The sequence below is a fragment of the Protobothrops mucrosquamatus genome, unplaced genomic scaffold (assembly GCF_001527695.2).
Source record: "Protobothrops mucrosquamatus isolate PMUCROS unplaced genomic scaffold, P.Mucros_1.0 scaffold1853, whole genome shotgun sequence".
NCBI classification, from domain to species: domain Eukaryota; kingdom Metazoa; phylum Chordata; class Lepidosauria; order Squamata; family Viperidae; genus Protobothrops; species Protobothrops mucrosquamatus.
The window spans coordinates 15,882-36,510 of record NW_015387983.1 but is presented as its reverse complement, the minus strand read 5'-3'; the positions used below and the strand labels follow the sequence as shown (position 1 = coordinate 36,510).

General features: G+C 39.0%; 1 protein-coding gene across 1 annotated transcript in view; it reads left to right on the top strand.

Annotated features, from left to right (window-relative positions):
• Window positions 1-20,629, top strand: part of PSEN1 (presenilin 1) — a 36,770-nt gene that overhangs the window by 8,496 nt on the left and 7,645 nt on the right. Inside the window, exons 3-9 of the mRNA XM_015823380.1 lie at window positions 3,741-3,994; window positions 6,069-6,210; window positions 7,668-7,735; window positions 9,365-9,585; window positions 13,971-14,069; window positions 15,919-16,005; window positions 18,101-18,274. Of these exons, the coding sequence (XP_015678866.1) occupies window positions 3,741-3,994; window positions 6,069-6,210; window positions 7,668-7,735; window positions 9,365-9,585; window positions 13,971-14,069; window positions 15,919-16,005; window positions 18,101-18,274 (1,045 nt within the window). The remainder of the gene's footprint in view (window positions 1-3,740; window positions 3,995-6,068; window positions 6,211-7,667; window positions 7,736-9,364; window positions 9,586-13,970; window positions 14,070-15,918; window positions 16,006-18,100; window positions 18,275-20,629) is intronic.

Genomic DNA, 20,629 nt, shown 5'->3' with positions numbered 1-20,629 from the left:
TGCTACCAATCCTCAACAAAAATGCTCACAACAATGAAAACCTCGGACGGGGAAGAGCGCCACCAGGTGGGCAGGTAGGTGTCTTGCTCGACTGTGGCTTGGGGGACACTTTTTTCAGTGCCATTGTAACTTCGAACAGTTACTAAGCGAACTGTTGTAAGTCAAGGACTATCTGTACTTCATCACTTTTTTCTTTTTTTTTTTTCTTTCTTTTTTTTTTTTTGGTCATCAAGTTTTTGACACCTTGCTAGGCGACTGGTGGTACTCGATATTGCCATATCCTAAAAGTGGTATAATGGGTGAAAAGGTTGAAAAGCCCTGCATTAGATGGCATTTTTTAATTGACAGGATGCAGAGTACGCCAGCCCTGTCAGAATAAATAGAATAGGCAGTCACTACAGCAATAGCACTTAGACTACCGCTTCACTGTGCTTTACAGCCCTCTCTAAGCGGTTTATAGAGTCAGCATATTACCCCCAACAATTTGGGTCCTCAGTTTACTGACCTTGGAAGGATGGAAGGCTGAGGTGATGAGATTCGAACTGCCAAACTGCTGGCAGTCAGCAAAGTTAGCCTGCAATACTGCATTCTAACCAGGGCAGCAGATAGGTAGTTCCCGAAATACTTAGGCTGCATGCCTTGTAGCAGAGGTCCCCAACCTTTTGAGCACCAGGGACTGGTTCCGTGGAGAGAGGTTTTTCTGTGGACCGGAGGGGGTGTGGTTTCATGTACTGCCTGCATCCCACAGATGGGCTTTGCTTGTTTGAGCGGACCAGTTTCTGCCATGCAGCCCGGTGCCGGTCCACAGACCGGGGGTTGGGGACCCCTGCCTTATAGGGCTTTATAGGTGCTATCCAGGACGTTGAAATACACCCGGAATCCAGTTCATCTCAGTAGCAAGAGTACTACATGGGAATAATGAAGCATGCGCATGAGCTGCACTTTGGATCGGCTGTAATTTTGGGATGGCCTTTCTGGCCAGCTTCATGCAGAGCATGTTGCAGTAATCCAACTGCAAGGTAAGACGCGAGTGACCATAAGGAGGGTCATGCCAGGAATGGACCCAACTGGTCCACTAGCTGAACCTATACAAAAACTTTCCAGTTCACAACCATTAACTTGCTCTGTGAGAAGGAGTTCCAAATTCAGAAAGATCCCTTCAACTTTCATGTAGAACTAGTAGGACTAAGCACACAAAACCACTCAGCCTTACTAGGGTTTCGTCTGAGCCTGTCCTTCATATCCAGAGCCTCTTCCTCCATATCCAACAGCTTTCGGGGGAAAAAAAACCAAAGCCTTGTTTGGATGGTTAAAAGTTGAGATATATCCATCAGTGTTACCTGACCCTATAAAGCAGCGGTTCTCAACCTATGGGTCGTGACCCCATTTGGGGTCGATCGACCATTTCACGGGGGTCGCCAAGCAAGGCTGTCCGCCATTTTTTTCCCCTTTTCCGGCGGGTGCCTTACCTCCCTTGAGCTGGGCCAGCTGGTGGTTGGCCTGCTCCGTCTCTGCCGCTTGCCAGCTACGCCTCAGCCGGCGCAGGGGGCGGAACCACGCATGAGCGGTGCTCCCGGGCAGGGAAAGTCCTCGACTTACGACCGGTTGGGTAGTCCCTGACTTACGACCGGTTTAGTCCTCGACTTACAACCGGTTGGGGGTCGCGGCATTAAAAAGGTTGAGAACCACTGCTATAAAGGATCACCTCCCCCAACAGTTTCATGTGGATGTTAAGCAAGTGAGTTGAGAGTGTTAAGCTTTAGGCACGCCACAGAAAGGTTTAGGACTCAACCTCTCCCCCCCCCCTTGAACACCAGATTTTAACTTGATCTTTTTAAAGTTATTTCCTAGGAAGTCTCATTTTCCACGTAATATAATTATTACAGAGATTCCGGATTTGTGATTCCTTTAATAAATGAAATCATGCTATATCAAAACAGTATGAGTCTCTACAATCTGGTGCTTGTTAGATGTGCTGCCATTAGAGTTTCAAACTTCAGGGGGCAGCAGGGGGGAATTGTAGTTCTGATATGTTCCGCACGGTATTTTGTTGTATGGCACGGTCTTGCTTGAGAGAGGCTCAGAGTAACTTTGCGTAGCACATAGTTTCTGTCATCCCAAAGGCTTAGTCCTTAAAAATCTGCTTAGATCAGGGGTCTTCAAACTTGGCCTTTTTATGACTTGTGGACTTCAACTCCCAGAATTCCTCAGCCAGCGTGCCACATCATGTATGAAGTACTACTTTCGATGTTCTGCACCTTTAAAGCGATTGCTTTGGATTTCATATTAACTATAACTTTGATAATTGCCATGGCTGCTGTTTATCTTTGGTATTACTCATTCACCTTGAAGATATATAGTGCGTTCTTGCACACAAAGAATATAAATGGGATTAGTTCAAACCTTTTTCAAGGCTTTAGTTCCTTAATGGCTAGTGAAATTGAGGAATCCATTCCTTTGCTTCTGCTAACGGTAGGTTTTCAGTTCTATTTAATGCTAATCAGGTAGGGACGTGTATTTTCTATATACTAAGGCAAAGTGCAAAAACTGTAACATGATTCCTTGCCATTTACAACGCACCTTTGCACAGACTTTACATTCTAGGCATCAGTGAGTAATCTTGTTTGAGCAGTTTCAAACTGTAGCCCAGAACATAGTTTTAAGGGTTTGATATAAATGTCTTTTTTCCTTTTTATTCTACTTGTGACGGTATTCTATATTCTGAGTTATCAGTGTGAAAATAATTTTACTTATCTATGAAAATTATTTCTGCTATAAAAGAATCCCAAATGTTCATTGTAAATAACTTTTGGATTAGAGAATTGTTGCATTTTTATTAAACGAGTTTGATAAAAGTTTTCTTAAATCACACACTTATATTGTTCGTCAGAGATGGAAACATAGAGTCATTGTTCTGACAGCTTTTCTTTTTTGTCTGATCTATATTTGTTCTTAACCTATGATTTTACTTACTGGGGCATAATAATATGAAAGTTAGGAAACATATTGATATACAAACCCGGGCATCATATTTTGGGGACTCTTCAAAATATCATAAATGTATTACTGCCTCTCTACTTAACTTCCTGTAAGAACGCACCATGTTGGTTTAAACTACCTGCGTGCCTGACGCTTGTAAGGAGAAGGCAAAGGGTAAAGTACATGCAGCAGGTCGAAGAAGAGCCGTAGAAGCCCTGTGGAACTGGAACAAGAGGATAGAATTAAATCTGTTTTTTACGGGATTAAAGAAATTGAGTTTCATCTCTGATTTATCTGCCTTGCATTTTAAAACACTGTATGCTGTTTAAGTCAGGGGTCCCCAAACCCCGGTCCATGGACTGGTACCGGGCTGCAGCATACCAGCAATGGGTCCACACAAACAAGCAAAGCGCCATCTGTGGGATGCAGGCAGCACACAAAACCACGCACTCTCTGGTCCATGGAAAAACCTTTCTCCACGGAACTGGTCCCTGGTGCCCAAAAGGTTGGGGACCTCTGGTTTAAGTAGTTACTGAAAGACTGAATGCTATGCTGACCCACAACAAAGACACTGATTCACATGAACATAAGTAGCCCACATCTCCAGGTTTTGATTGTCATTCCCCTTCTAGGCCATCACCTGCATAGCTACAGCAGTATAGCAGCCTTTGGTGCTCCCAGATTGTTGACTTTTATAATTTACAACACAAGATACATACAAAACATGCAAATATTTATGGATGTGGAATTCTTAATTTCAGAATGTCAACAATGAAAGACGACAACAGGAGACTGGTGACCAGAGAGCGAATAATCCTACTCCAGCATCTAATGGACAGCCACAGCAAAGGCCTCGACAAGTGGTGGAGCAAGAGGAGGAGGAGGAGGAAGAGCTGACACTAAAATATGGGGCCAAGCATGTGATCATGCTCTTCGTGCCTGTCACATTATGTATGGTAGTTGTGGTTGCAACCATCAAGTCTGTCAGTTTCTATACGCGCAAGGATGGGCAGCTGTACGTAACTAATTTTTTCCATACTTGCTTTTTTTTCCTGCTGTGATACTCTTTTTCTTCTCTGTATTTATTCTTTAACCAATGTTTCAAAATCTAATTATTGTCAGTACATTTGCTATTTTTTTTTTTAAAATAGTCTTTGCCAGTCGTTTGGTTTTGCTAAATCCCTTTTCCTCTAGTTCCCCAAAAGATACAGTTTTGGACAAGAAATATTCAATTTCCTTCCTTCCCATTTCTCCAGTTTTAAATAACTCTTCTGCTTCTTTATGTTTCTTTGAACAAATACATGTGGTTATGGAATAGCATTGGATAGTTTCATTCATAAATAGTATATTGGGTGAATCCTTCTAAATTTCCTCTACCCGTGAGAAATGTATAGAAATAGGGGATCTTCTTTCTCCTGCTCTTTTCATATCTATTCTAGAGGCCTTCCTTGATCCTTCCTAACAGATGGGGTTTTGTTAATGCCCCTTTCTCTCATTTTGCTGACAGAAGCCTCCTATCAATGCAAGCACAGTTCTTTGATTTCGCCTCTTGTATTTTCATGTAAAATCAATTTACATCTTCTTTTTAAGAATTAAATGTTTTTTTTAAATTAAATGGTTATTACCTTTATTGTTTATCTCTTTAATGTTTAAATATCATAGGAGGTCCTGGAACTAAATTAAAATACACCCCATCATTCAACTTGCATTCTTTTAGAGTTTAGGTGTGGGTTAATGGATCTCAAAATGGCAAATGCTTTTTCGTGTGCATTAATGGAATGTTAACTGAAATATCCGATTGGGAAAGGGATGTCGGAGTCAGGATTTATAGCTCATGATAACCCATTGCATACATATTGCAGAAACCATAGAAGTCGTGTTTTGGATTCATTAAAAAGGGAACTGAAAAAGGATGATCAAATAGAGGAAATGCCAGGGCAAGATAAGACCCTGCATGGCATGTAACATTGATAGATAGCTGAGTTAGCTGATGTTGGGAAATCCTGAGAGTGGCTGGAAAGGACTGCATTAAAAAAACAATGCTGATCACAGCAGCACAAGCACAGGAACTAAGCACCAGATCCTTAGAAGCAGGAGTCTACTACAGTAGACAGGACCCAAGGTTCAGACCATGCAGTGAGGCCTCAGAAACAGTCCAAACACATAGTGGCAAGATGTGCGATGCAGGCAGGAATTGTGTACCCTGAAAGGCACAACTGAGTAGTTGGCATTATGTAAAGGAACCTATGCACAGTGTATGGGCCTTCCAAATCAAGATGGGAGATTCCACAAAAGGTTGTGAAGAATAACAGAGTTAAGATCCTCTAGGATTTTCAGATCCAGATGGATAAGCAGGTACTGGCCAGTCAATCAGACATTGCAGTAGATAAGGACCAGAAGATAGCAGTGGTGATTGATGTAGCTGTGCCAGGTGACAGCAACATCAGGAAGGAGTATGAGGAACTGGAGAAGTAGCAGGACCCGAAGGAGGAACTAAAGGGAATATGGAAAGTAAAGGTCAAAGTGGTAGTAGTAGGAGCATTCGGGGCTGTCGTCCCTAAGCTGGGAGAATGGCTCCAACATATCCCAGGAAAAACATCAGACCTCTCTATCCAGAAAAGTGCGGTGCTAGGAACAGCCAAGATACTATGCAGAACCGCAAAACCCCCAGGCCTCTGGAGTAGAGGACCTGAGATTGAGAAAGACCCATGTCTTCCATGTAATATGGAATGTAGACAGATGTATGACTTCTTCTTTAATAATATGACATAACATTACCTGGGGAATTTTATTGTGTTGGGTCAGGTTTGTCTTGATCAGCATAACTTGTCTTGTGTTTTATGGGACAAGGGTTCTTGTACATATTAAGCAGATTCATATTCTGCTGCTGTGTTTTTGACTTTGTTGGAAGCTTAAAATGGAGTAGTGATGTGCATGTAATTCATCTTCTAGCCACTAGATGGTGCATGCCAAAAACTTTATAAAGTGTTCCATATCTGTTGAATTCTTTTCAGATGAATTTAATCAGAAAATGTATCCTGATTTAAAAGCATGTGACATATTTTATTTTGCTCTGCATTGCATTGTAGAATCTATACTCCATTTACAGAAGATACAGAAACTGTTGGACAAAGAGCTCTGAATTCTGTTCTCAATGCTGCCATCATGATTAGTGTCATTGTTGTCATGACTGTACTCCTGGTTGTGCTTTATAAATATAGGTGCTATAAGGTGAGCTCAAAATTATTTATATTTTCATTCAAACTCCCATTTCCATTTATTTATAATGCCATTCTAGAACTTACTCTATTCCAGTTTGTAAAGGACCGAAACTATTGTTAAATCTATGTTTCATCTGAGGATTAACTATGAAACAGCAGAACGGGACAAAACAAAATAATAACATACTTTTGTATTTTACAAAAGAAATTTGTAATAATGACCATCAGAAATTGGCAGTTAGATATTTTAAATCTTATTTAAAAATGATTTTGAAAAGGAAAAGACCCTGAAATAAATTAAAATGATTTAATTAACCTGATATTAAAATGTGTTCAAATAACTAAATATTGGCATATGTTGGGTGACTCCTTTAATTTCACTAGAGATTTGTTCCTTTTGGTTTTGTTCAAAAAAACCTTTATTCTGTTACATGATCTACAGATTGATGTAAGCAATTCAGGTTTTACTAACAAAAATAAAATATTCTGCAATATAAATTCAGAAAGTTTTTAAATTATATTTTAATGGGTGAATGGAATCAGTTAATGTGGACAGAATTGTCAAATGAAGCATGGTAAACCAAATTCTGAAGATCTGCCTTTATGTACTATTAAATGATACCTTTTGTAAATTTAATTTAGAAATATGTATAGGTTGCTTGTGTTATAGAACAATTTTTAATTTATAGGTGGTGCAATATATGTAACAGGTTTACATTATCAGAATTATCTGTGAATATTTCTGTACTGAAATTATAATTATAATGATCTTCATTTGTATATTAATTAAATGTCAGTTCTCTGATAACAGTACTGGTTAAAACACCATACTGTACATTCCAAAGAATACTACAGGTTCTGGATTATACATTCTTTTCAAGTCTTTTTTTTCATATTTTATCTTTAAGACTTTTTTTCATATTGCATCTTTAAGTCTTTTTTCATATTTTATTAATTTTCTAATTTTTCAATCATGAGTACTTAATAAACAGCGGGTTGTCTGGGTCCATTGGTAATTCAGTGGTACATATTAACTTTCTACAGTCTAGTTCCAATACTACACCATCCAGTGCTTCCTTGATCCTTTCTTTTTCCGGTGGTATGCATTTTTCCACACTGGGCAAATACAATTCTTGTTACTGTTAATATACAATTAAATATAGACATCTTCATCACATTTTTCTGGTATTATACATAATATCGATAGTGTCAGTTTATAGTATCTTTTCTAGCCAGAACACTATATAATTGCATCCCACTTTAGGATTTTAAAAGTCTTTAAAAAGGAGCTTACAACATAAAGAGATTGTCAGAAATCCTTGGTATCTAGATGGGGCTCTGCATACAGCCCTCAGTATTTCATAACATGTTATATGAAGATGTTCTAAAGTTTCAAATAACCATTTTTGAAATGGGCAATCTAATATCAAGTCTGAAAATTAAACCCATCTTTTATTTGTGTTTCAGGTGATCCATGGTTGGCTCATTGTTTCTTCTCTTTTTTTGCTTTTCTTTTTCTCATTTATTTACTTAGGGTAAGTATAGAAATATTTTGCTATTTAGATTTGTCAAAATGGGGGAAACAGGTTCAGATTAAGTATCCTTAAATCCTAGCTGCTATATTAAGATTTACATATAGGGATTACATTTAACAATAACAAATGCTTATGATTCAAAGTTTTGTATCATTTTTAAAACTATGACCATTGGATTTCAAAGAAACAAAGCCACGTAAAGATCCCCCATTCTGTTAAAAAATATAGATATACATACATACATACATACATACATACATACATACATACTTCTATCAATACAATGAAACTTCATTTCATTGGGGACAGTGATGTCTGTTATTTGTGAAAGTCATTTAAATATAATAATTTGCATCATGTGTGCAATGATTTCATTATGCAAGTAATACAGGTTGATGCAAACAAAATAATTTGTCATTTGTCCAGTCAAATAATGACATGAGCAGAGGTATGTTTATAAAGTCCATTATATCAAGGTCTAATAAATTGAGGTTTCATTTGTACAATGAAAGCAAAATAATGCTGTAATGATGGTTCTCAAGTGGCTGGTTTTAATTTCTATACTCTAATATTAGTACGGATGAGCTTGCATAGAAAGATCAAAATGTATGGCTATCTTTAGAAGAGAGAGAGATCCTATCCACATGGGATACTTGTACACCATGCTAAGTTCTGCATAGTTAGTTCATAGCTTGCTCCTCTAATACAGTGCTTAGCAACAGAATTTTCTGCCCACCTTTCAGTGCAAATGGGCAGGTGAAAGCAAACAACCAGATTAGTTGTTGCCCAAATGATAAATGTGTAAAACATTTCTCCCTCCCCAAAGGACCCTTTGAGCCTTTAACCCTTTACAGGCAGGAACAAGAAAAGTTTGAATCTTGATTTCACTCTAAATAAAGACGTGCATTTCATATACAGGATTTGCCCAAAAACTTTTGTAAGGGCTCCGTTAACTGTGCTGCAGTACATCTATTTATTAGCTCTTTGGAGTTTTTAGAAATCTATATTTGTAGTTTCTTGACTGGCTGAGAGAACTAATACAGGTTACCACAACAATTGTAATGGTAAAATGATCTGCTGGTACTATCAGCATAGCTGAAGAAGCTTAAGTCTTCTGTAAGCTGGCCATTTGGGGATACACTTTAAACTCTGTACACAAAAGATTATTTTGAAATTGCTCTCTAATAAATTGAAAAAAAATATCCTCAGCAACTGTTAGACTATATATTATCGAAACAGTGTTTATGTTTACATACTTTATGTCCCGTGTTGATTTCTTTTTCTACAGTGCTGTGCAGTCATTTTATTTTCTGTTGAATCATTTGGATTTTGGATTTTGTAACTCTATTTGGCATTGAAATTGTTGTTGTTCACTTCTTTATTTTTTATTTATTAAATTTCTGTGCCACCCATCTCACCTAGAGTCGGCTCTAGATAGCTTACAACTAATAAAAAGCAACAAGATAAAACATCAGAACACTAAAACAATAAATATTAACACTAAAATTGACTTTACAATTAACAAAGATGGCAAGGAAAGGGGCAAGATGCTTTATTTGAATAACACAATTTTATATTATATACCATTGTCAAAATCACAAATATCTCTTTTAATATTTTGTGTTTTAGGGAAGTTTTTAAGACCTATAACGTTGCCATGGATTACGTTACTGTGGCACTCATGATTTGGAACTTTGGTGTGGTCGGAATGATCTGCGTTCACTGGAAAGGCCCCCTACGTCTTCAACAAGCCTACCTCATTATGATAAGTGCTCTAATGGCTTTGGTGTTTATAAAGTATCTTCCCGAATGGACTGCTTGGCTCATCTTGGCAGTAATCTCAGTGTATGGTAAGATTCCTCTTCAGTTTTGAGTAAAAGCCCTTTTCAAAAAATTAGCTGGTATTCTTTTTATATTTGGGATACCTGGTTATTTAAACGATTGGGAAGTCATATTATAAATCTGGGTCACACTTTGAATAAGCTTTGCAGTGGCGGGGGGGCTTTCATAGTATGGTTGCTCGGTTTCTCTCAATCTGACATAAAAGGAGAGGGAGTCTATGTGAAATAAAGTAGAAATTACTCCAGGAGATACATATAATTCCTAACCATTGAAGATAGGATTGCTTTTCAGTTTTTTTGACTTCAACTTTCACAAACTTTTGCCACTGGCTAAAACTTACTACCCGTGATCTAGTATCGTGTGCATTTCCCCCACTGCTCTTTGGGATGGCTATACATGAGTGTAGAACCTGGCCTGTATTTATACTGAAGCAGGTTTAGTTATCCTTTGAGGAATAGGACTGAGATCTTTTCTAACAAAGGCTGTGTCAGGTGAGTTATGCAGAATGAACCCATGCATTGTCAAGTTTACAAATCTGTCACAAATATTGTTGTGTCATCTAGGAACCTCTTTTGTCAAAGTGTACTTTCTGCCAAACTTCCCTCAGTTATAGAAGTTTCTGATCAGTTTTCAGTGCAGATGCAAAATGTATCTGGGAAAGAGATTCTGCTGGCTGAATTGCTACCATTAGAGATGGGACTTGTCATGTCTCTTGCAATGTTATAGAGGTGTGGAAACAGAGTGTGCTTTATTATATACCATGTTTTTGAGCACCTGCTCCCTTTTACCACATATGTGCTAATGTTACTCTTTATAGAGAGAATTTATTGACTACAACAGAATCCTGGTTTCCTTATTTTTATTTTAATAAACACTCATTTGTTCTATGCAGTATGAAAAGAATCTAGTATTAAAAGATGAGAGTTATCTAGTGTGTCCTTCATAGATTTGGTTATTATTATCTGAAAATTCCTCTCTCCTTCTCTCCCACAACTTTCAGCCTCCCACCTTGGCCCGCAGCTTCTTGCTCCTTTTCTCCCAGAGTGTTCTCTACAGCAATGGTGGCAAACCTATGGCATGCATGCCAGAGGCAGCACTCGGAGCCCTCTCTGTGGGCACACGCACCGTCATCCCAGCCCCGCCTCCCACGGCCCCCTCACCAGCAGTCCCTCCCCAGAGGAGAGTCACCCCCGGGCACGGCCCATGCGAAGCAGTGCAGCCAAGGACATGGTAGCCGGGCAGCGGGGACAAGACTCCGCCCTTGCATCCCATCGCACGCAGATGATGCTGCGGGGCATGGGCAGAGGGTGTGACCACCATGGCGCTGCTGGGCTGCCTGGGTGATCTGTGGCAGGCCATGGAGGTGGTGGGTGGCCCAGGGCGGAGCAGGGACGGGAGTGGGGGCGGTTTTTGGGCACTTGGTCTCTAAAAGGTTCGCCATCACTGCTCTACAGTCTTTTCAAGTTAAAATGCTGACTCTCCAGGGACAGATTTGGTTAATTGGTCTTTGCATTCGAACCAGGGCATGTAATTCCCCTTTAAGCAACTGTTAGATTCCATGTTAGAGATGAATGAATATTGATCTGGGCTGAGAGTTGATACCCTGATTCAGTGCATATGGTTAGAAAGCATAGTATCATCTTCAAATGCTACATACTGTTACTTGGAAGCTTTTGGGGTTCCCTTATGCCAGCGGTTCTCAACCTTTTTAATGCCGCGACCCCCAACCGGTCGTAAGTCGAGGACTAAACCGGTCGTAAGTTGAGGACTAAACCGGTCGTAAGTCGAGGACTACCCAACCGGTTGTAAGTCGAGGCCTTTCCCTGCCCGGGAGCGCCGCGCATGCGTAGTTCCGCCCCCTGCGCCAGCCGAGGTGTAGCTGGCAAGCGGCAGAGACGGAGCAGGCCAACCACCAGCTGGCCCAGCTCAAGGGAGGTAAGGCACCCGCCAGAAAAGGGGAAAAAATGGCGGACAGCCTTGCTTGGCGACCCCCGTGAAATGGTCGATCGACCCCAAATGGGGTCGCGACTCATAGGTTGAGAACCGCTGCCTTATGCATTTGGCTGAACAGTGTGGATAATTAGCTAGCTAAGGTTAAGTTGCTCTTATTCTGAAAAAAAAAAAAGTCCACTCAACTTTGATCTTGATGGGAATTGAGGTAACTGCTGCAGTACTGAATTGTAAAAGGAAACATTTATAGCATCAAAATAGTCAAATAAGCAAAATAAGGTGTGCATTTAGAATGAAAGTTTGCATCCCAATTTGTTAGATAAAACAAAAATCCTTTTGCAATAGTGGCAAATATCTGTAGCTCAGGTGTAGGATGAGGGTGAAGGTTCGTTCTCCGAGCTTGAGGATTGGTTTCCGAAAGTTTTCGTTACCAGGCTAGGTAACATCTTCAGCTGTCTAAACTCCTCAAAAGTCCTTTTAATGTGTATGTTCCTTGTTTTCCTACCAGTAGTAAAATTTTTAAAAAATAAAGGAAAGTATTGCTTATACGCTTTTATGTTTTAATTTTTAAGTACCTACCAAAAGCTTTTCACAGTGTAAAACAGCTTTAGTTTTTTTAAGTATTCGTTTTCTTTCATACACACACACACACACACACACACACACACACACACAAACAAACAAACACATATTTTGATTTTCAAGTGGGAACAGGCAGTTTGGCAGCATTTTAAGATATGCAGACAAACAAGTTTGAAATACCATATCCTTACCAAGTTGTAAGGAATCAAAATGAATTTGTAAAACATTCTTCTTCTTCTTCTATATAAGTTCAGAAACAAAGAATAGCCGCAAAAATACAGATAATACACGCCATCAAATTAAAGTGATTTAAAATACTATACTGTCTTAAAATTCCTTGCCATTATACAAGTATAGTTCTTAATGTAGTGTAAGTTTAGTAAATTTACTGACTGTTAGAACAACTGCCAACTGACTCTGTGTAAACCTTAAAGAAAAAAAAATTGTGTTTGGCAAGAGAGGTGTTTTTCCAAATTGGAGAAACTCAGGAATTTCAAACTATTGAATTTTTCCTGAGTATGAAAATGAAGTAATGACATTTAATAGGTGTCTGTGCCTCATAACATGATGAGACTCTGTGGGTGAGGGCTGTTTCTTTGAAATAAAATAAAAATGCTGTTTTAATTGCTAGTATTTGAGCTAAACCTAAGGCCTCCCCAAGTGTTCGCATGAGGTTTCAAGTCTGAAAAAAAAACACCTGCTGCAGCATTGGGTGAGGCAAGGCAGGAATGGACTCAACCTCAGAGGCCCCACTGAAATGGAGAATTGCCATAACTTACTAACTTCCTTATGGATCCTTGCCATTAGATGTCAGGGATATCTGAGTACCTTCCATCCATAGAGTTTGGTGGACAATGGTGGAACTGGAAAATTGCTTTAACGAATAAGTAATTCTGCTATTTTTTCAGACAAGGAACGCTTGTCCTTGTTATAATGGGAGCTATACAAATGCTACATTTTGGCTTAAAATCTGGAAGGGGACCGGTCCCTTCACATATTTAAGTGTTTTTTTTAAAAAAGCTCTTGTATAGGAAAAATTGTCCTTCCCAAAAAGGGATGATGGAAGTATGTCTGCTGTTTATGTATGCCCTTGAATGACAACAAGTAACATATAAGGTTACAAATAAGTTGGTATGTGTATATGTACATAGATGAGATATAGAGATTGAGGATGATTTCATTCAGATTAGAGTAGGTGGCCTGTTTCATAAAGTCATACTTAATGCATCCCAAAATATTACATGGCTGTATGAATTTTGATCCAGAAGGCATAGAGGGGGATGGTGTATAATCAGAAACTGCTTCCCTCTCTGTTCCATTGATAGAAGTGTCTGGTAGACTAAAAAAAACATATGCCATGAGAAGGGTATCAATTAGATATCATGCTTTAATTATAAAAGTAAATACGGAATTCAGATAGGCTGTTTTCTTCTATATCCTTTATTTTCTTCTCTGAATGTCATTGTGCTAAGTTTCCTTCCCAATTTTTGAAATGTCTTGTGATATTTAATTGCTAGTGGTTTCACTGATTTGGTTTCGATCCTTATCCTGTAGTACAGTAGCAATGAATTCAGAATTAAAAGTAATAATGACCATGTTTCTGAATCAAGAGATTTATTGTAGCATGTACCTTCATGATTTTTTAATTATTAACTATTCTAAAAATGTGGGGCATATCACAGGCTGGGCCATTAAATAGATTGAACCAATCTATTGTCCTTCATAAGGATACAAAATATTGTACGGAAGTTCCACTAAGCAGTCTAATTTATTACATTCATATTACTAATTATTTCTTTCTGACCACAGAGGAGCCATTTTTGCACTTTTTAAAAAAAAAATCTCAATATTTATCTTTCAGATTTGATTGCAGTATTGTCTCCCAGAGGGCCTCTTCGTATGCTAGTAGAAACAGCTCAAGAAAGAAATGAAACTTTGTTCCCAGCACTCATTTACTCATGTAAGAACAGATTATCTGATGCTTGCTTTGGATTAGGGGGAAATAATTTATCTAATTTTCTGTGAGTCACAGTTTCCTTTCATAAGAAAACAAATCTTTGTTGTGTGCTCAAAAGTTTAAAACAGTGGTTCTCAACCTTTTTAATGCCGCGACCCCCAACCGGTCGTAAGTCGAGGACTAAACCGGTCGTAAGTCGAGGACTAAACCGGTTGTAAGTCGAGGACTACCCAACCGGTCATAAGTCGAGGACTTTCCCTGCCCGGGAGCGCCGCGCATGGGTGGTTCCGCCCCCTGCGCCAGCCGAGGCGTAGCTGGCAAGCAGCAGAGACAGAGCAGGCCGAGCACCAGCTGGCCCAGCCCAAGGGAGGTAAGGCACCCGCCGGAAAAGGGGGAAAAAATGGCGGACAGCCTTGCTTGGCGACCCCCGTGAAATGGTCGATCGGCCCCAAATGGGGTCGCGACCTATAGGTTGAGAACCGCTGGTTTAAAACCTGGGCTGGACAAGATGCTCCAGTTAGTAGATTTCCTTTGACTACAGAAGCAAAAATGAGATACAGCAAACATCTAATGTTTAAGTATACCAAACAAACTAATGACACATTTTCCCATTGTGGTGACTTTGCAATTGAGCAGTAGTTCCCCAATATACTCTACTTTTAAATGTTTATTATTAAAAAAAGAAAAAAAAATCATGCTATGTGATCCAAAATAGTTTGACTATTTCAGGGATTTTGATTGGTTTTATGGTACGGTGAATCAACTGATCCTTTAGTACAGTTTTGTACTGAAATGGGGCCATGATAGAACTACAAGATTAAAGAAGAGTACCTGTTTGGCGGATGCACGTTTTGAAGAAGATCTTTTTCTATAATATCTGTTGGGTCTGCTATCATTTACTTATGCATTTATACTAATAAAATAAAAAAACTGTTTTGCAAAGATATAATGCAAAACTTATTTTTCAGGCAATATGTATTCAATTGTTATAATGGTACCTCAGTGCTCATCATTAATTGGTTCCAGGAGGCATGATGAATATCAAAAAAGAGTACCAAAATTTTTTCCCATAAGCAATAATGTAGTGAGTCGCAAGGCAGCCAACTCTTGACTTCTACCTTGTGCATTGAATACCAAAGAAACAATAAGTCCCAGGACAAAATTTTTGCATCAAAATGTGTTGAGTACCAAATTTGATGAGCTTCAAAGCAGTTGAGTACCAAGGTACCATTGTATTAAGATTGTTTTTCAGTTTAATTAAAATGGGCATAAAACACAAATAGAAAAAAGAAGTTTTGCTGTTGACTTCCATTTTAGCAACGTCTTAGATCAGTGGTGGCGAACCTATGGCATGGGTGCCAGAGGCGGCACTCGGAGCCCTCTCTGTGGGCACACGTGCCGTTGCCCCAGTCCTAGGCCTTCAGCTGGGTTTTATAAAACCTTTTCGCTTTAGGCCTCCGCTGCCGTGTGCCAAAAAAAAAAAGGTTCAATCAATCAGTCTATTTCAACTTCTCGTGGGAAAAAAAAAAGATCTCGCAAAGTTGGAATTGATTGATTGAACTTTTTAGTCCCACCCAGTCTGCTGTTACCAAGGCAGCCATGGCCACCCAATGGGCCACACCCACCCGGCACCCGACGATGCATAAGTGGGTTTTGGGTTGCAGTTTGGGCACTCAGTCTCTAAAAGGTTTGCCATCGCTGTCTTAGATGAATTGATTACAAGGGTCACTGCAGTTTTCTGTGTGTTCAACACAGCACAATGTTGCTAAAATACTTAAAGTGTATACATAATCATAAGGCGGTTAAATAGCATATAGCAGCAATAAATCAGATGTCTTCTTTTTTCCATTAGCAACAATGATATGGCTAGTAAATATGGCTGAACAAGATACTGAAGCCCAGAAGGGAGCATCTAAAAATGCCACTTACAGTCAGCAAGGTGAGATTTTTTTTAATCTTTGTGAAGTCGTGTGAGAAATGCAAAATGAGAATTGTCAAGCAGTTTCATGTTAACTGTCTTACATTTACAGAAAGGCTTTGCTATTTAAATACTGAATTCATGTCCATCAGTGAACAATAACAGTGCACACTGAATTGAAGCCCTCTGCCAGAAAAATCCTTCCTTACCATTTGTCCCAAGATAGTTTTACTTCCACTCACCTCCAGGAATCCTTGTGACAAGTGAAGGGAGGGAATTCTACAAGTATTGACTTGGGTCTGTTTTTTTCTTCCAACCTTAGAATGCTGTTTTAACAACACAGCTTCTACTTGTACACCTCAACTCCTTTTTAAAAAAAAAATCAGCAGAGGCGGCTTCCATTTAATAATAATAAATAAATCATAAATAAATCATATAAATAAAATTTAGAAAAATCAATTTTTTACAAATCTGAAGAATAGGGAGAAAAATCTACTTCTCTACTACACATTATGCAATATGTTTAACTGAGTATAATAAACACACTTGTAACTAGCGTGTTGGGCTGGTGCCTTAAATCAATATACCAAACTGGCTTTCAAATAAGGTTTTTAAATTTATTCCATGGTAAATTGAACATGGTATATTTTACGATCATTTTTCTAGATTTTCTAATTTCTGCATGTACACTGAAAAGTACTGTTCTATTATGTTAAAGGATACTTTTATTTCCACAGAATCGTGCGTGAAATTGAAGTACGAATTTGAAGAGCATCTTATTTTTTTAAGAAAGCAAAATAATTAGTTCCTTGGATATACATGTTTTGTCCTGAGAGCTCTTTTATTGCTCTTGCAAGTTTCTCAGCATATAGAACTATTTGTAATTTAGAAAACCATATGGACTTCTCTAGAAATAATAGGGACTGGTGGGAATAATAATATTCTATATTTGCCTCCAAAACAGATCCTAAATACATACCATCAGTCTGTTTTACTGCTCCATTCACATAAAACAATCATCTAGTTGTGATTGTTTCCTTGTTAGACAATTAGCTCACTTGAGCTCTATCAGGTTGCTTTTCAGTATCAGAATAGGATCAAATATCAGGCAGAATGGGTAGACTATCCTCAGGCATCCACTCTAAAAAGACTAGCAGTTTGATAGCTGTTTATTTAATTGATTGTGATATTTTCATTGCCAAGCAAGAAAACAATGTACTTGTAGCATTTTCAATAAATGTGCCGTCATTGGATTCTTAGCATACATGTTGGAGGCAATGGAAATTATAAGGAATTATAATAGTACAATTGGAGCACCATGGGGAATTTGCTGCTGCATAGCTTAACTTGCAGGGATGTGGGGAATTGTATTTGCTTTTCCCGCTTAGGCAACAGAATGCCTTTGGATGGTGATAGATGCTTATAATGTATGTCACTGTCCAGTTTTACTTGGTTTGCTAAAATTGATTTGCAACCATTTTTTTTTCAATTCTACTTGCACTGAAGATCACAATTATATTGTATATCTGTCAAAAATTAAGTATAGGTAGTACTTGACTTATAACAGTTTGTTCATTTGACCGTTCAAAGTTAGAAGGGCACTGAAAAATGTGACTTGTGACCATTTTTCACACTTAAGACTGTTGCGGCATCCCTGTGGTCACGTGATCAAAATTCAGATGTTTGGCAACTGACTCATATTTATGACGGCTGCAGTGTCCCAGGGTCATGTGATCGCCTTTTGCGACCTTCTGACAAACAAAATCAATAGCCAGATTCACTTAACAACCCTGTTACTAACTTAACAACTGCAGTGATTTGCTTAACAGATGTAGCAAGAAAGATCGTAAGATGGGGCAAAATTCACTCAACAAATATCTCACTTAGCAGCAGAAATTTTGGGCTCAGTTGTGGTCATAAGTCAAGGATTACCTGTATGTACAAGAATTAGGATTTGGGTGCACCCTAACTTATTTTTCATTTGTGTAGTACTTGGTTTTTGTTAGCTCAGTGGCAACATTTTTTTTCCACCTATCAACTCTCATATAATCTAATCATGTATTGGGGTGATGATCCTATGATCCCAGAGTGTAGTAAAAATGCCTCTGTACTTCAGTTACAGTGAATCAAAATCAGAATGCAGGTCCTGAGGCAGATGATGGAGGTTTCAACCCAGAATGGGAGCAGCAACGAGACAACAGGATTGGCCCAATACAATCCACCCGTGAAACACGAGCAGCGGTTCAGACACTTCCCACTAATTCCCTAGCAAGCGAGGACCCAGAAGAGAGTAAGTAACATGAATAAATAAATCTAAATCAGCACAGAAACTTACTGTTGATTTAGAACTGGGGATGACAAGCTTTTAGTTGTTAAAATGCATTACTTAATACTTCTGGGATTACATAGGTTGCAAAGTGCATGTCCCACATGTAGGCAGAAGTTGGATGTTTTTTAGATAGTTTTGAAGAGATTGTTTTTTCTCTGAAAACACCCGTCTTTAGATTTAAGCTATAATTTTCATGTTTCCCATCTCTAAATGGGAGTGAGCTATATTTTCAGTAATCACAGTCGGAGAGAAACTCAAGGGATTTAGAAAGGAAACTTGGGCCACAGGTTACCTATCTCATCTTTAAAATGCAATTTTCTGGCCAAATTCTGATCATTATGGAAGCAGCAGCTGTTATTTTTAACTTTTGGTATACTGTAGCACTCATGTTATGTTCCCAAAATTTCTTATCGTTGTCACTCTTAAAATGAACTGTAAACCTCTCTTGATGAATGATAGGATAGCAAGCACGTCTTGTGAGGAATTTGCTTTATGGAATTCAGCCAATGTTATACATGAGTGAATTTTTGGGGGACCTGTTTGAACAGGTTTGTTTGGATGCCTGAAGATTTCAGGGAAATAAGAATTTTATTTGTCTTGGGCTTTCTATTCTGCTGGTTTAAAGAAACTAAGAAAAGCAAACCTAACTACTTAAATGTCCTGCTCAAGGAATGAGAATAAAGCAAAAATGCTTCATTTACTCATACAGCCATAAAAAGGGAGTACTCTTTAGTACCACATGTGAGTATCCACCTGTATTAGTTGCTCCTGGAAACCATATCAAATCTTGGAATAAATGTTGTCCCTCTCCCCATTGATATAAAAACTGAGCTCTATGATGCCGTTTGTAACAATCTATAGTCTAATACAGCGGTTCTCAACCTATGGGTCGCGACCCCATTTGGGGTCGATCGACCATTTCACGGGGGTCGCCAAGCAAGGCTGTCCGCCATTTTTTTCCCCCTTTTCCGGCGGGTGCCTTACCTCCCTTGGGCTGGGCCAGCTGGTGGTCGGCCTGTTCCGTCTCTGCCGCTTGCCAGCTATGCCTTGGCCGGCGCAGGGGGCTGAACCACGCATGCACGGTGCTTCCGGGCAGGGAAAGTCCTCGACTTACGACCAGTTGGGTAGTCCTCGACTTACGACCGGTTTAGTCCTCGACTTACGACCAGTTGGGGTCGCGGCATTAAAAAGGTTGAGAACCACTGATCTATAGTCTAATAGAAAGTGAGAGTTTATTTGTTAACCAAAAATTGTTGTGAATGCAGAATGATCTGTATAATTATTTCCAGACTGACAGAAAATATGTTAATTTTAATGATCCCTTGCAACTGTATAGCCAGAATTCCTCTTAATAATGAGGTATTTTGGTAGAAGTAACATAAGTTGCATTTTGGCAAGCTCAAACAGATCTCTGCCATCATGTTCCCAAAAGGATTGTTGTTGCTTTACCTCAGTTCCTCAGTTCCTTTTAATCACTGTTAAATCACTATCAGCTAATTGGATTTTTTTTTCTGCCCTTTTCGTAAGGCTTATGCTAAGTTTTGATTTTATGAAATTCGTGGTCTTCTGAAAAAGAACAGATTGCTAGTTCATATTTTCTGCATCATAATTATATCTATTTTTGGTTCATTTGTTCATATCTTTGTTCTGCCAAAGATGCTTATGACCTTGAAAAGGTTGTTGGGAAATGTGTTCCATGCAATCTTCAACTTTCCTTTTCAGAGGGATACTCTTTGTATAAAAAAATGTGCAAATTATTCTATGCCCAAACCGTAATAAAGATCCAAGATTGAACATTTCCCTTTTTCAGAACATATGCAGACATAGACAGTGGCAGGGAATGGAGCAATGGAAAGAAAGACCTTAGGGAAATTAGGTGACAGACAGGCTGGTGAAATATGCTACATTGGGATACCAGCAGTGGGAGGAAGGCTGGGAACACCTGAGTTGGGTGGATGAAATTCGCCATGCTGCAATCATGTCCTTATTGATTAGACCAGGGGTAGTCAACCTTGGCTCTTTTATGACTCGTGGACTCCAACTCCCAGAATTCCTGAGCCAGCTGGGCTGGCTCAGGAATTCTGGGAGTTGGAGTCCACGAGTCATAAAAGAGCCACGGTTGCCTACCCATGGATTAGACCTTTGGGGTGAGGAACAGAGGACACAAACCAGTACATTTGGCAATGGTAACAGATCAAGGGAGATTCAGTATTGAATGTGTCTCTTGTTCCCTTACTACTTGGTCAGATGAAATCTGTTGTCAGTCTTAAATTGAGAGTTTCATCTTTGGAAGACACCAAGGTCTATAGCAAATAA